Here is a 15,318-nt window from a genome sequence, read left to right as displayed (position 1 = left end):
TTCCATATAATCCAATCCTTTCACAGTTTACTTGGTAGAGAACTGAATAAATAAATTAATTTAGGAAATGCTGGGGTTTTTTATTATACTGAATTAACTTATTCATGAGTAATTTATATTTCAATTATTTAAATCTGACTTTATTGTGTAAAGAGTGTTTTGAAATCGTGTTCATATAGTTCCTGTGTCTTGAGACATATGAACTCTCAAGTATTTTATACTTTCTCCCTATTTTAAATGTAATTTTACTTTCTAACTTTTCCTGCTAGGTTTTGTTAATAATATTTTTATTGGAAATGCTGATGATTTATGAGAATTTATTTTATACTCCACAACTTAGCTGAAGTTGTTTATTATTTCAGTTAGTTTACTTAGACAACTATCATATCATCTTCCAAAAGTGATAATGCTGTTACTTATTTTCCTATACTTATTCTTTTTATTTCTTTTTCTTATCTTATTTCTATAGTTACCATTTCTACCTTTGTGATGAGTGACTAATTAGCCTCCTTGCTAACAGTTGATTTAAAATTTTTACATGAATATTGGTAGTTTTTTTTTTTAATTTTCATTTTTCCTGGCATAGCTATCAAGACGATATTTTGTATCAGAGAAGAAAATCTGATAGGATCCATCTTTTACTGGTCTTTTTTCAGTTTATATAGCATTGGAATTGTTCTTAATTTGGTTATTGTAAAAGATATTCTTGCTTTCTATATTTCTTTGTGAGTTTTTTATTGCCTTATTATAGGATCAATTTTTGTGAAGATACAATAAATAGAAACAGGTATACTTTCTATTCCCACTCAATATCATACCTAAATTTTATCATACCTAAATTTTCTAAAATTCTATTGAAGTACTTTTGTTTATTTTAATGTTTAGATTTATTTAGGACTAAGAGAGGATAAATTGAGATTCCCTATTATCATTATAATTTCACTATCTATTTCTCCCAGTTAACTTTTTCTATTATCTCACATTTAACTTTTCTTTAAATATTTAGATTTTTATGCTATTTGGTACATCCATGTTTAGCATTTATATTAATTTATTGTCTGTGGTACCTTTTAACAAAACATTATTTTCCTATTTATCTCTTTTAACTAGATTATTTTTGCTATAGTTTTGCCTGAAATAATGATTGCTACCCCTACCTTTTTACTTCAACTAAAGCATAATAAATTCTGCTCCAGCTTTTTATTTTTATTCTGTATGTATCTTTCTGTTTCAAGTGAGTTTCTTGTAAACAACATACTGATGGATTTTGGTTTCTAATAACCAATTTGTGTTAAGTTTTTCACTCAAAATCAATTATGACTGCTAAAGCTATATTGCCTTCTATCCTGTTCTCTTATGGTTTTCCATCTCTTTATTTCCTAACACATTTCTTTAAGAAATTATTTGAGTAATACTAATCCCTCCTTTAACTGGCCCTCCCTCTTATTCTATCCTTTCCCTTTTCTCTGTTTTCTGTTTTTCTGTGGAATGAAATATATTTCTTTCTTTCTTTCTTTCTTTCTTTTTTTTTAGTACATATTGCTTTATTAATGATGTTAGGAGAAAAAAAAATCAGAGCAAAAGAGAAAAACCATGGGAGAGAAAAAAAACAAAAAAATAAGTGAACATAGCATATGTTGATTTACATTCAGTCTCCTTAGTTTTTTGTTTGGTTATTTTTGTTGTTGGGTTTGTTTTTTTTTTTTTTTTTTTTTTTTTTTCTGGATGCAGATGGCATTTTCTGTCCAAAGTCTATTGGAATGATTTTGGAGTAAAATATATTTCTGTACCCAACTCAGTGTAAATATATTTGTGTGTGTGTGTTTGCGTGTATGTGTATTCTTCCTTCCATTGACCAGTTCAAATAATAGTAAGGATCAAGAGTTGCCCACTCCTAACTTTTTTCCTTTTTTGTATAGACTTCCACTTTTGAATCCCTAATATGAGACCACCCTTAGAAAATAGCATTGGTATGGCAAATGTGAAAATTTGTTTTGTATGATTAGATATATTTGTAATAGCTTTTGTTTTCCTTGTCTTCTCATTGGGAAGAAAGAGAATTAACTGAACCATCTTGACGTATCCTTTAAATAGATATTTAGACAATATTATCTCTAAGGCCTCTCTAAACTTCATGAATAGGATGGTCCCTAAAAAAGTGAGATATCTTTTCATCTGCAAATGACTCTCATATCTATTCATATAGCCCTAATACAACATCACTGTCAATTATATTCTTCAAAACATATTTACCAGAGGCATCTCAAAATCAGCAGACCAAAACCAAAACTCATTCCTCCCAAAATCACCCCTCTTCTGAATTTCTCTACTACTATCTAAGATACCACCATCCTAGTCCCCCAGGTTCTCAAACTCAGTGTCATTCTCTGTTATGGGCCAGAAACAAGGTTTTTTACAAGATGTTAAGTCAGTGGAATTGATAAAGACAATGGTTATCTAGTTTAGCATGGTGCTTAATAGTTCTCTAAGCTCAGTATCACAGATTTAATCTTACAACAAATAATGGTTTCCTAGTGATATAATGATTGGTTTATACTCAGTGTAGAGCATATAAGCAAGGGTCAGAGCCAGATTCATTCAGAGCCAGAGAAGACAGAGGACTGGAGGTGGGAGCTCAAGTTCTCAAGAGACAAGGAAAGAGATTCATTCCATTTTTGGTCAGGCTCCTAGTGGCTGGCCTGGCCTCCTGCACTTCCCCCACTGAGACCAAGGCCCATTTGAAAGGTTTTCCAGAAAGTTGCCCAGCCCCAGGCAAGGAATTTGGACTTGAATATGTGGCTATTTTCATGATGATTATTCAACTGAAAAGAAGGCTACTTCCATGACCTCCAGAAAACCAACCAAGAACATTACAATTCCTAATTCCTCACTCTTACTTATCTAGTATGGTCAGTCTTGTTTATTATGTCTTTACAGTATCTCTCATATAATTTCTTCCATTCTACTTATACAGTCACAACCCTACTTTAAGCCTTTATCACCTCTCCCCTAAACTATTGCAATACCTTTCAATGTAGTCTCTGCATCAAGCCTCTCCCATAATCCATCCATATAAAGGGAGCTGCCCTATAATTTTCCTAAAGTGTAGATCTGATTATTTTATACTCCACATCTCCCTCTCATCTTCAGTTCAACAAACTACTCCTCTATTAAGCACTTAAAGCTCTTCACTAGATGATTCTTTCCTATTTTTCCAATCTTTTATACATTTTCCGCTCTCCATAGCCTGTGATCTAGTTACTCTTTCTCACACACACAATGGTATACCTTTCACTTCTTATGCCTCTGCACTGGATGTCCCTCATGTCTAGAATGCACTCCCTTCTTACCTTTTCCTTTGAGAATTTCTGGTAGACAGTAGCTCTTAAGCTGACTCTTGAGGGAAACCAGAAATTCTGTTTTTTTGTAGATCTAAATTGAGAAACTACTTAGTAAATGATTATTAACAAATTCCTAGGTTAGCATCTTTAACCTTAGCATTTTATAAAATATACTTCTTGGTTTCTTATTCTCAAACATGGTAATATTTGTTCTAAAAAAGTTAATGGATGATTATCAATACTTACTTGGAGAATATTTCTACAATAGCAGATGACTTGTTCTTATTGACAAGAGAAAGTTCTTTGGCAGTGATCCTCAAAGACTGTGAAGTCCATTGTCGCCTGCTAAATGGAGCTGGGTCCATCTTGTTTCAAGATCCTTAAGTTCCCCTGGAATAAGAAACATTAGATAGTCACTATAGCAATACCACCATAGACTGACTTGAAAGAAGCAGGACAATATATTCTAAAGAATACTGGACAAAGGTTAGGAAACTATACATACACACACACATATATATGTATGTATGTATGTATGTATGTATGTATGTATGTATGTATAAATCTTTAGGATCCCTAAAGCACTATCTAAATGTGAGCAAGTAGTAGTATTAGAAATCACCTTGGCACTTTTGCTAACTGGCTAAGTGATATTGGATACATCACTTTACCTCTTTCTAGTCTACCTCTGTATCTGCAAAATAAGGAGACTGAATTAGATGCTTACTTCTGGTTCAAAACTTCAATACCTCTGTGATTCTAGGATTGGACCTTCATGCAAACACTGACTGTGCCATTTTTCCTTTATTCAATGTGAAAAGGTTGTTTTCATAATCAGTATCTTAAAAAAATTGTCTTCAAGATAGGTACAGTAGCACAAAACATGCTAAACCTACCTTCAAGTTCCTTTTTGTCTGCCTCTTCACCACTAAGACCTCCAGGAATTCCTTATATAGATACACCAGTTCTACATGTGTTAGTTAAGATTAGCTTTGGGTATAGCAATTTTTTTTCTCCTTCAATTGTTTAAAAAATAAAGAAAAACAATTTATCTTACATTTAGCTGATAAAAGTTCTATAATAGCTATCATGTTCCACTATTTTCTAGAAACCCTTCTACCATTCCTCCATGAATGAAATGTGTTCATGATAACTGAAAGCAAAAAAAAAAAAAAACCAAACAAACAAAAACAAAAACCACAGGACAGAATAGCTTATAACAACAGGTTCATTACTAATTACTTTCTTTTAAAAATCAGTTTAATTTTTGTACTGGTAAATCATTAAAAATCTTCCAAATAATGAAATAAAAGTTGGAATTCTAACTTGTCACAATAAAATGACATAAGAATAAAGTCACAAGGAAGCAAAGATAAAGATGTAAATTTAAGTAGTTTAGGATGCTCAGCAGGATAGAATACTTTTCTAAAATTTATACTTTAGATGTTTAGATGTTATACATATTAATAAAGATTGAGACAATTTGATACCATCATATTGGTTCTATGTATTCATGAATTGCTCACAATTGTAAAGCTGGATTTTAGTATAGTTCAGCTTCTCATTTTATGGATGAGAAAGTAGAAGTTAAATTGTAGAATGGGTAATAAGCCAATTTACGACTCTACCAACAATGTATTAGAATTCCTGTTTTCCCAAAGCCCCTCCATTGATTTTCATTTTCTTTTTTTAGTCAATTTTTTTTATCAACTTTTCTACTTTTTAAAAACAAGTACCAAATAGTTTTGATGATTTCTCATCACTAATATATATATATATATATGTATATATATATATATATATATATATATATATATATATATATATATATATATATATATATATATATATATATATATATATATATACATATATTTTTTTGTTTGTTTGTTTGTTTGTTTTGTTTTTTGCTTTTTTTAGGCTGGGGTTAAATGACTTGCCCAGGGTCACACAGCTAGAAAGTGTTAAGTGTCTGAGGTCATATTTTAACTCAGGTCCTCCTGAATTCAAGGCTGGTGCTCTATCCACTGCACCACCTAGCTGCCCCTTCATCACTAATATATTTAGAGAGATGATATTGTGAGGCCTCTTCTCACTTCCTTTCATATAACTTCCCTTGAGATTCTTGATCTTTTGTTCCTGTTGGATTTTGCTCTCTAATCCACTATGCTACAAAAAGGTGAAAGTCAGTAAGGAATTAAATCAAAACATAAGTTAATAAGCTTGACTTTCTCCATTTAGTAATTCATAAAAGAACTTTATCAGAAAATCGTTTTCAAACATTAAGAAAGTGATCACTAAAAGTCAAGAGGGATTAAGCATAATTCATGTTAAGAGTTTTTCCTATGGGGAGGGGGTCAGGAAAGGAATATAGTGGACACACGTATATGAATTTCAAAAAAAGCTCCTAAATCCTATACTATTTTAAGGTTTCTTTCACATTATCTCATGTGAAGTTCACAAAAACTGTGGGGTATTATTGTATAGGCATTAGTATTTACTATCTCCACTTTATAGATGACAAAACTGAAGCCTAGAATGGTTAAGTGACTTGTTCATGATCACATAATGTATCAGAGAGGAGCCTGTAAATTCAGATCTCCCTGATTCCAACTCCAACACTATTCAATGCCACATGCAACCTTTTAAGGGACTAAGTCTTTGATGACTAAGTTCATTGATAAGATGAACAGAAATGGACTAAATGACAATATTAGGTTCAGAACTAATTGAACATCTGGATGAACTTATGAAAAACTTTGATAATGTAATAACATGTTTACCAAATGTTCACATTATAAGAAGAGGGGAAAGATAGTGAATTTTCATTAAGAACATGGGTCAATGGTAAGAACACTGAGCTTGTAGTTAGGAAAATCTTGGTCTTGAAGCCTGGCTTTGACAATAGTTATGTGATCCTGACCAGATAATTTAAACTGAAGTGAGATTTCCTTATCTGTAAAAAAGAAGATAATTATACTTGTACTACATACTTGACAGAGTTGATGTGAGGAAAGACTTTTATAAACTTTTTTGTGCTATGTGAATGAGTTATTTTCATTGAATGGCATAACTAGGTTACCAAAATATCTCAATAGTCATGAGCTATAAACTGAAATGAACCTCATTATGTCTATTAAAGTTCAAATACCACTTTTAGGTTAAAAAATGTACTGTATAGAAACAAGATTTATGAAAAAGACAGTTGTGGCCGGGATACAGTTCATATGGGGGAGGGGAAATAACACATAGGAGTTTTATTAGTATTTCAATAAACAGCATGATGTAGTCAAAAAGAATTAACTTAATGTTTTCTTGGTTGGACCTGTGATTTCATTGGCACATGGAATTGCCAGCGAAGGGACTCCCATTACCAATGCAAATTAGTATGTGTTACGCCACATATAGTCTTACAGTTGCCTGGTATATAGCAAAATTAAGTTATCAAGGAATCCGTACGGATCAGAAGTGGACCAGAAGGTCTTCCCAACTTTTAAGACTAGCTCTATATACATTATGGCACATTGTCTCTCATGTAACTTTAGGTCACATCAATAGCAGCTCACATTTAGATTGATATAATACTATGCTATAATCTCAAGAGTTGAAAGGGACTTCAGATTCTATAAAATCCAAACTAATCTATAGCCTTCTTATAGGATATAAAAAAAAAAAAATACTCATCCAACTTTTTCTTGATAGCCCTCTTTTGGAATAAAATTATTATGTTTTCCCCTATAGTAAACCTGTATTTAATAAGTAAATTCCACAATTATTGCTTTTAATTCTGGCTTAGGTCAAGCACAAACAAATCTATTTCTTCTTCCATGAGACAACTATTCAAAGATGTGAAGAGAGCTCTCATGTCAAAATCTTTGCTTCTTCAGGTTAAACAGCCCTAATTTCTTCAACCAACCCTAATTTCACATGAGGTAGTCAACCAATCAATAAGCATTTGTGAAGTACTTTATGATGCCTTATTGGATCTTTCCTCTAGTTTTTCAATTTTTTTTCTCTAAAATGCTGTACACCTACCAAGATAAGGTCAAAATGGGTTCATGATCTAGGCATAAAGAATGAGATTATAAATAAATTGGAAGAATATAGGATAATTTACCTCTCAGACCTGTGGAAGAGGAAGTAATTTATGACCAAAGAAGAACTACAGATCATTATTGATCACAAAATACAAAATTTTGATTATTATCAATTTGAAAAGTTTTTGTACAAACAAAACTAATGCAGATAAGATTAGAAGGGAAACAATAAACTGGGAAACCTTTTTACAGTCATAGGTTCTGATAAAGGCCTCCTTTCCAAAATATATATATAATTTATAAGAAATCAAGCCATTTTCCAATTGATAAATGGTCAAAGGATATAAACAGACAATTCTCAGATGAAGAAATTGAAACTATTTCTAGCCATATGAAAAGATGTTTCAAGTCATTATTAATCAGAGAAATGTAAATTAATACAACTCTGAGATACAACTACACACTGTCAGATTGGCTAGAATGATAGGGAAAAATAATGTGCAATGTTGGAAGGGATGTGGGAAAACAAGGACACTGATACATTGTTGGTGGAATTGTGAATACATCCAACCATTCTGGAGAGCAATTTGGAACTATGCTCAAAAAGTTATCACACTGTGCGTACCCTTTGATCCAGCAATGTTACTACTGGGCTTATATCCCAAAGAGATCTTAAAGAAGGGAAAGGGACCTGTATGTACAAGAATGTTTGTGGCAGTCCTTTTTGTAGTGGCTAGGAACTGGAAACTGAGTGGATGCCCATTAATTGGAGAATGGCTGAATAAATTATGGTATATGAATGTTATGGAATATGATTGTTCTGTAAGAAATGACCAACAGGAGGATTTCAGAAAAGCCTGGAGAGACTTCCATGAACTGATGCTGAGTGAAATGAGCAGGACCAGGAGATCATTATATACATCAACAATGATACTGTATGATGATCAATTCTGATGGACGTGGCTATCTTCAACAATGAGATGAAACAAATCAGTTCCAATAGAGCAATAATGAATTGAACCAGTTACACCCAGTGAAAAAACTCTGGGAGATGACTAAGAACTACTACATAGAATTTTCCAATCCCCATATTTTTGTCTGCCTGCATTTTTGATTTCCTTCACCGTCTAATTGCACACTATTTTAAAGGCCAATTCTTTTTGTACAGCAAAATAACTGTTTGGACATGTATATATATATATATATATATATATATATATATATATATATATATATAGTATTTAATTTATACTTTAACATATGTATCATGTATTGGCCAACCTGACATCTAGGGAAGGGGGGAGGGAGAAGGAGGGGAAAAATTGGAACAAAAGGTTTGGCAATTGTCAATGCTGTAAAATTACCCATCCATATATCTTGTAAATAAAAAGCTATAATAAAAAATAAATAAAATAAAATGCTGTACACCTAGGATGTGGTGTGATATTGTGTGATATTTGGATATCAAAAGATAGATAAATACAATATTAAGTACTTTCTGGAAAAAAATCTGCACATTTACAGCACAGAGTTTTAAGATTTATAAATTATTTTCCTTCCATTCTCCCACTAAGGTAAGGAGGGGACAAAAAAATATTCATTATAGGTCCTCTATAATCATTGTTGGTCATCACAATGATCAGGTTGTAAATCTTTTTGAAGTTGTTTTTCTTTACCACATTATTGGGATTATAAAAATTTTACTCCTGGTTTTATTCACTTCATCATGCATAAATTCTAGGCTTCTCTGAAACCATACCCTTCATTATTTTTTAGATCATAATAGTATTCCTAGCATTTCTATATCATAACTTGTTCAGCCATTCTGTCAAATGATGGGTATACCCTCACATTCCAATTCTTTTCAATCTCAAAAAGAGCTAAAATTAGTTTTGTACATCCTTAATGTTTTGTTTTACTTAGGATTGTTCCTCCCCATACATCTTTAAACTACCTTTCCTCCAATTCTTCCCTTCTCCTCTTATTTCCCTATTGCATGAAATGTATTTCTGTATCCACTCCTCAGTGTGTATTTTTCTTCAAAGAAAAGGTCTAATTCAGATTAAAGTGAAGTTCAAATGTTGGCCACTCTTCTCACCTTCCTCCTTGTAGTACAAACTTCTACTTGCACACTAATCACGAAAGATCATTTTCCTTAAACTTCCTTCCCTTTTCCTCTAATCCCTAGATTTCTCTTCCTCTTCCTTTCCACTATGCTATCAAAGTCAAGTCTACTCTAACCACAATTAGACTATTTTCAGCCAAGATGATCAGGGCCTAAGGATACACACACACACACACACATGCATATATATATTTATATATATTTATATACACACACACACACATATATATGTAAATTACATATTTCCTCATATTGGAATACAGGCAATTTTAGTTTTGTTTAGTCCTTTATCACTATTTTTTCATGTTTATTTTTGTTTCTCTTAACACTGGTGTTTGTACATCAAAGTTTGTATTCACATTCTGGCTTTTCTATTTTGAAAACAGGAATGCTAGTAACTTTTTTTTTAATTAAAAATGCATTTTTGTTGGTAGAGTTGTGAACGGATCCAACCATTCTGGAGAGCAATTTGGAACTCAAAAAGTTATCAAACTGTGCATACTTTTTGATATAACACTGCTGGCAGTGTTACTACTGGGCTTATATCCCAAAGAGATATGGAAGAAGGGAAAGGGACCCATCTGTGCAAAAATGTTTGTGGCAGCCCTTTTTGTAGTGGCTAGAAACTGCAAATTGAAGGGATGCCCACCAATTGGAAAATGGCTGAATAAATTGTGGTATATGAATTTTATGGAATATTACTGTTCTATAAGAAATGACCAGCAAGATGAATACAGAGAGGCTTGGAGAGACATACACGCACTGATGTTAAGTGGAATGAGCAGAACCAGGAGATCATTGTACACTTCAACAGTAATACTATCAATTTTTTTTAATTTTTATTTTTAATTTATTTTTTAAATTTTATAATCATAAAATTTTTTGACAGTATATATGCATGAATAATTTTTTATAACATTATCCCTTGTATTCATTTTTCCAAATTTTCCCCTCCCTCCCTCTACTCCCTCCCCTAGATGACAGGCAGTCCCATACATTTTACATGTGTTACAAATACTATCAATTTTGATGGACGTGGCTCTCTTCAGCAATGAGAGGATCCAAATCAATTCCAATTGATCAGTAATGAACAGAACCAGCTATACCCAGAGAAAGAACACTGGGAAATGAGTATGGACGACAACCTAGCTTTTATACTCTGTTATTGTTTGCTTGCATTTTTGTTTTAAGTTCTTCTCAGGTTATTTTTACTTTTCTAAATCTGATTTTTCTTGTGCAGCAAGATAACTGTATAAATATGTATACATATATTGAATTTAACATATATTTTAACATATTTAACATGTATGGGACTTCCTGCCATCTAGGAGAAGGGGTAGAGGAAAGGAGGGGAAAAGTTGAAAGAGAAGTTTTTCAAGGGATAAAGTTGAAAAATTGCCCATGCTTATGTTTTGTATATAAAAAGCTATAATAAAAAAATAAAAATTAAAAAAATTAAAGATGTATTTTTCCCCTTTAAGATTATACTCAAGTTTTGCTGTGTAAGTTATTTTTGGCTATATGTCTCTATATTTTGTCTTTTGGAACACTGTATTAGAAGTTCTCTACTCCTTCCCAGTGATAAAAGGGGATCAAGGAAATGGAATAGGCATTTATATAAAGCCTACTATGTGTCAGGCATTATGCTGGGTGATTTTACAAATATTATTCATTTTATCTTCACAACAATCCTGAACAGGTAAGATGCCACTCATTTTACAGATGAGAAAACTCATCTGTAACTATTACAAATAGAGGTTAAGTGATGAAGAGCTCAGTACAGTGCTTAATTATCACATTATGTATGATTCTCACTCTGGCTTTTTTGTACTTGAATTCTTTCTCACTGTGCTTGTGTTTTTTTCTTTGACATAGAACCTCTGGACTTCAGCTAGAATATTCCTGGGAATTTTCATTTGGATTTTTTCAGGAGGTAGCCAAGGATTTCCACTGTTTCTCTAATTTTAAGAGATAGTTTTCTTTAAAGATTTCTTGAAATATGATATCTAGGCTCTTGGGAAGGAGGAAGTCATGACTTTCAGACAATCCAATTAAATATTTTTCTTTTTATTTCTTCTTTTTAATCTTGTTTTCTAGGGCAATTGTTTCTGCTATACATTTTTAAAATTTTTTTCTTTTTCTTTTATTTTTCAGTTCTTGATTTTGTTTTAATATTTTCTGTCATCTCATGGAGTCATTGGCTTCTATATCATCCATTATAAATGTCAGGGAGTCATGGGAAATATTTTGCACTTCTTATGCCAAGCTGCTAATTTCCTTTCCAATTCTTTTTTCCATAGTTCTTTTTTAGTCATTTTTTCTCTAAGACTATTATCATTTCTATTATTAAAACATTTTTAAACTTTTTAACTCTTGCTTCATCTCTTCAAAGAATTATAGTTGAGTCTAGTTTTTTCCAAGTTATTTTTTCATTTGAGGCCTTGCTTGTAGATGGTTTTTTGAGGAATTCTTTTCTTCTGGATTTGTGTTACTATACCATAGCAGTCTTTTATGGTGAAGTTCTTTTTAAGTTTGCTCATTCTTATAGTCTATTTTCTAACTTTGCATTTAATGTAAGGGTCAGACTCTATAGACTTCTGGAGGGAGGGTTTGAGATTGGTACTGATACTACTCATTTGGGAGTACTGAGTGTTGTGTTATTCCAGGATCTCAGGGACAATTTGGGCTACAAATTTTTATTGCTTCCAAAATTGTTTAGGCTAGACCCAGTTTAGTCCTGGGTCCTATTCCTTCTCTTTGTGGCCCTGTTCCCATCTTTCAATTGCATCAAAATTGAAAATGTCAGCTGTTCTGTGGATAAAAACACTTGTTCTACATCACTCAAAGAATTACTATAAGAGTTAAAGTATTTAATCATGATCATGTCACACTCCGGCTCAAGAAATTTTACTAGTTCCCTATTGTCTCTAAAACAAAATTTCTTAACCTTTCCTGTATTGTGGATACCTCTGGTAAACTAGTGAAGCCTCATGACTGATTTTCAGAAAAAAGTTTTTGAAAATCATAAATGAGAGAAATCATAAAACAAAATTATGAGGGAAATCAATTTTATTGAAATGAATATGTAATGTTTTCCCTGCAAAGTTCACTCTTCCCCCCAAAATGTATCCATAGAAACTTAAAGGGCCCATAGACTGATACCAGATGAAAAAATCCTGCTCTACAAATAAATTTAAAATGTTTTAGTTTGGTATTTAAAGCCTTTCAAAACCCAACTATAACTCATTCATTCCACTTTCAAGCCAAACTACCCCATTTGCTATTTTCAGCACATAAGAGTCTCTTACCTGACCTCCATGATTTTGGACAATTTGTCCCACCTACCTGGCATATACAAGTTTTAAAGTTAGGGGCCGATTCATTTTTCTTTTCTATATTCCAAGTATCTAGCATATAGAAGGCACTTAAAAAATGCTCACAATCAGCAAACACTTATTTTCACAATCAACAAATATTTATTATGTGCAACAAACTGTGCTAAGTGCTGGCAAGATGAAGAAAGACAAGAACTAATACACATTCTAATGGTGTGAGACAACATGAATGTGTACAAAAGATACATACAGCATAGTTGGAAAGTAATCCCTGAGGGAAGGCATCTGTGAGGGGAGAGAAAGGTGGGGGAGGTGGGGAAAGGGAGAAGAGAGAAATAGATATGTAAAATACTTCTATAGATAGGATGTGATTTGAGTCATTAAAAAAGAGCCAAGAAGCTGAGACAAGGAGGGAAAGCATTCCGGCATGGGAGCTGGAGAGTGAAAAGGTACTGACATGGATGATGGAGTATCATATAGGGGAAAAAAACAAAAACAAATACTTCAGTGTAGGGAAATTATAGAATAGATGGTGGAGAATGAAGTGTAAGGCTGGAAAAGTACAAGGGAGATATGTTGTAAAGGACTTTAAATACAAAATAATTTATTTTACATTTGATCCTGGAGGCGAACAGGAAGCTACTGGAGAAACATGATCAGATTTATGTCTTTTTTTAAAAAATAATTTTTAAAATTTTTCCCTAGTTACATTTAAAACATTTTTTACATTTAAGACCTCCAGATTCTCTTTCTCCCCACTCCCATCCCCAATTTTAAAAAGCACATGTAGGGGCAGCTAGGTGGCACAGTAGATAGAGCACTAGCCCTGAAGTCAGGAGGATCTGAGTTCAAATGTGGCCTCAGATACTTAGCACTTCCTAGCTGTGTGACCTTGGGCAAATCATTTAAACCCAATTGCTTCAAAAAAAAAAAAAAAAAAAAAAAAAAAGGCACATGTTAAATTATGCAAAACATTTCCATATGGATAGCATTTTTCATTTTAAGTCCTTCAGAGCAGACATGGATCATTGTCCTGCTAATAATAAAAAAGTCATTCAAGCTGATCATTCCTCACAATATTGCCATTACTTTGTATACAGTTCATTTCACTTTGCTTAAGTTCATGGAGGACTTTCCATGTTTTTCTGAGAGCATCCTGCTCATATCCCACAGAACAATAATATCCCATCACAAACACATACCACAATTTATTCAGCCACTCCCTAGTTGATGGGCATTACCTCAATTTTCAATTTTTTGCCTTGAAAAAGAGATGCTATAAATATATTTGTACATATAGGTCCTTTTCCTTTTTTTTTTTAAATTTGTGATTCATGTCTAATAGTGGTATTAGGTCAAAGAATATGCATAATTTTATACTCCTTGGGGTACAGATCATATCTTTCCATCATTTATCAATTAGAGAATGACTCTATTATAATTTTTTATAAATTTGACTCAAAGTTGCTTATATATTTGGAAAATAAGGCCTTCATCAGAGAAACAATTCAAAATTCTCTTCCCAATTACTATTGTTAATTGTATTTCCCCCATTTATTTTATTCTCTCTCCTTTCACCCAGACCTCCTCAAAAGTGTTTTGCTACTAACTACCCCCTTCTCAATATGTCCTCTCTTTTAGCACCCTCCACCCCTTCTCTTATCCCTTCTTCCTCTCCTACTTTCCTGCAGGGTAAGATAGATTTTTATATCCATATTGAGCATGTATGTTATTTCCTCTTTGAGACAATTCTGATGAGAGAAAGATTCTCCCTCTTTCCTTCCACTATAAAAGCTTTTTCTTGCCTCTTATGGCAAATAAGCCATGTGCTTTATTGCAGATAAGTCATATCTGGTTTGCTGGTTTTCTAAGGCTCTCTCACCTTACTGACAAACTTCTCCAGCTTATCTTTCAGGGTGCCTCTGATATTTCTGGGCAGAGAGATCTAGAAACCACCAGTACTGCCACTGATTCAGAGGTCCCTAGGCCAGTTCCTGCTTTGCTGGTGTCCAGGTTAGGGCTAGGCCAGGGCTGCACTGGTACAATCTGCATTGGAACTGTGTGCTGGACTCCCATCCTGATGCCACAGACTTCTCTTGCTGACGTTCTAAGTTGTCTTTGGCTGGAAAATTATTCTACTCCCTCTTTTTGTATATTCTGATGCTCTAAAATTTGTTTAGAGTCATTATTTAAAGGAATTTGGAGCAGTTTGAGGGAGAGCTCAATGAATTTCTGCCTTTTCTTTGGTTCTGCCCACCTCCAGATCGAAGTCTTAAAAAAATCATTTTAGCAGATGAATGGAAGACAGACAGTAGTGGGGAGAGATAAGAGGTAATAAAAGCCTAAACTAGGGTGGTAGCTAAGTGAATTGACAGAGGGACATGTATGAGAGACACTATGAAGTTAAAAACAAGTTTTGATTACAGATTGGATATGTGAGGTGAGTGTGAGTAATCATGAATGAATCAAATAAGCAACAT

At 32.9% G+C, this 15,318-nt stretch overlaps 2 protein-coding genes across 4 annotated transcripts in view; both read right to left on the bottom strand.

The window, feature by feature from the left end:
• Positions 1–15,318, bottom strand: part of RACGAP1 (Rac GTPase activating protein 1) — a 284,478-nt gene that overhangs the window by 229,754 nt on the left and 39,406 nt on the right. The gene's annotated exons all lie outside the window — the stretch shown is intronic.
• LIMA1 (LIM domain and actin binding 1) overlaps positions 1–15,318 on the bottom strand; it is a 105,495-nt gene that overhangs the window by 58,168 nt on the left and 32,009 nt on the right. For 2 of the 3 annotated variants that reach the window (XM_074270407.1, XM_074270408.1), the window contains exon 2: positions 3,588–3,731. In XM_074270407.1, coding sequence (XP_074126508.1) covers positions 3,588–3,706 — 119 coding nt within the window. In that variant the 5' untranslated portion in view covers positions 3,707–3,731. Of the gene's footprint in view, positions 1–3,583; positions 3,732–15,318 lie in introns of all 3 variants that reach the window. The other variant, XM_074270409.1, reaches the window with a different exon arrangement.

The sequence above is a fragment of the Sminthopsis crassicaudata genome, chromosome 5, assembly GCF_048593235.1.
Source record: "Sminthopsis crassicaudata isolate SCR6 chromosome 5, ASM4859323v1, whole genome shotgun sequence".
Lineage (NCBI taxonomy): Eukaryota > Metazoa > Chordata > Mammalia > Dasyuromorphia > Dasyuridae > Sminthopsis > Sminthopsis crassicaudata.
This window is presented reverse-complemented; position numbering and strand designations above follow the sequence as displayed.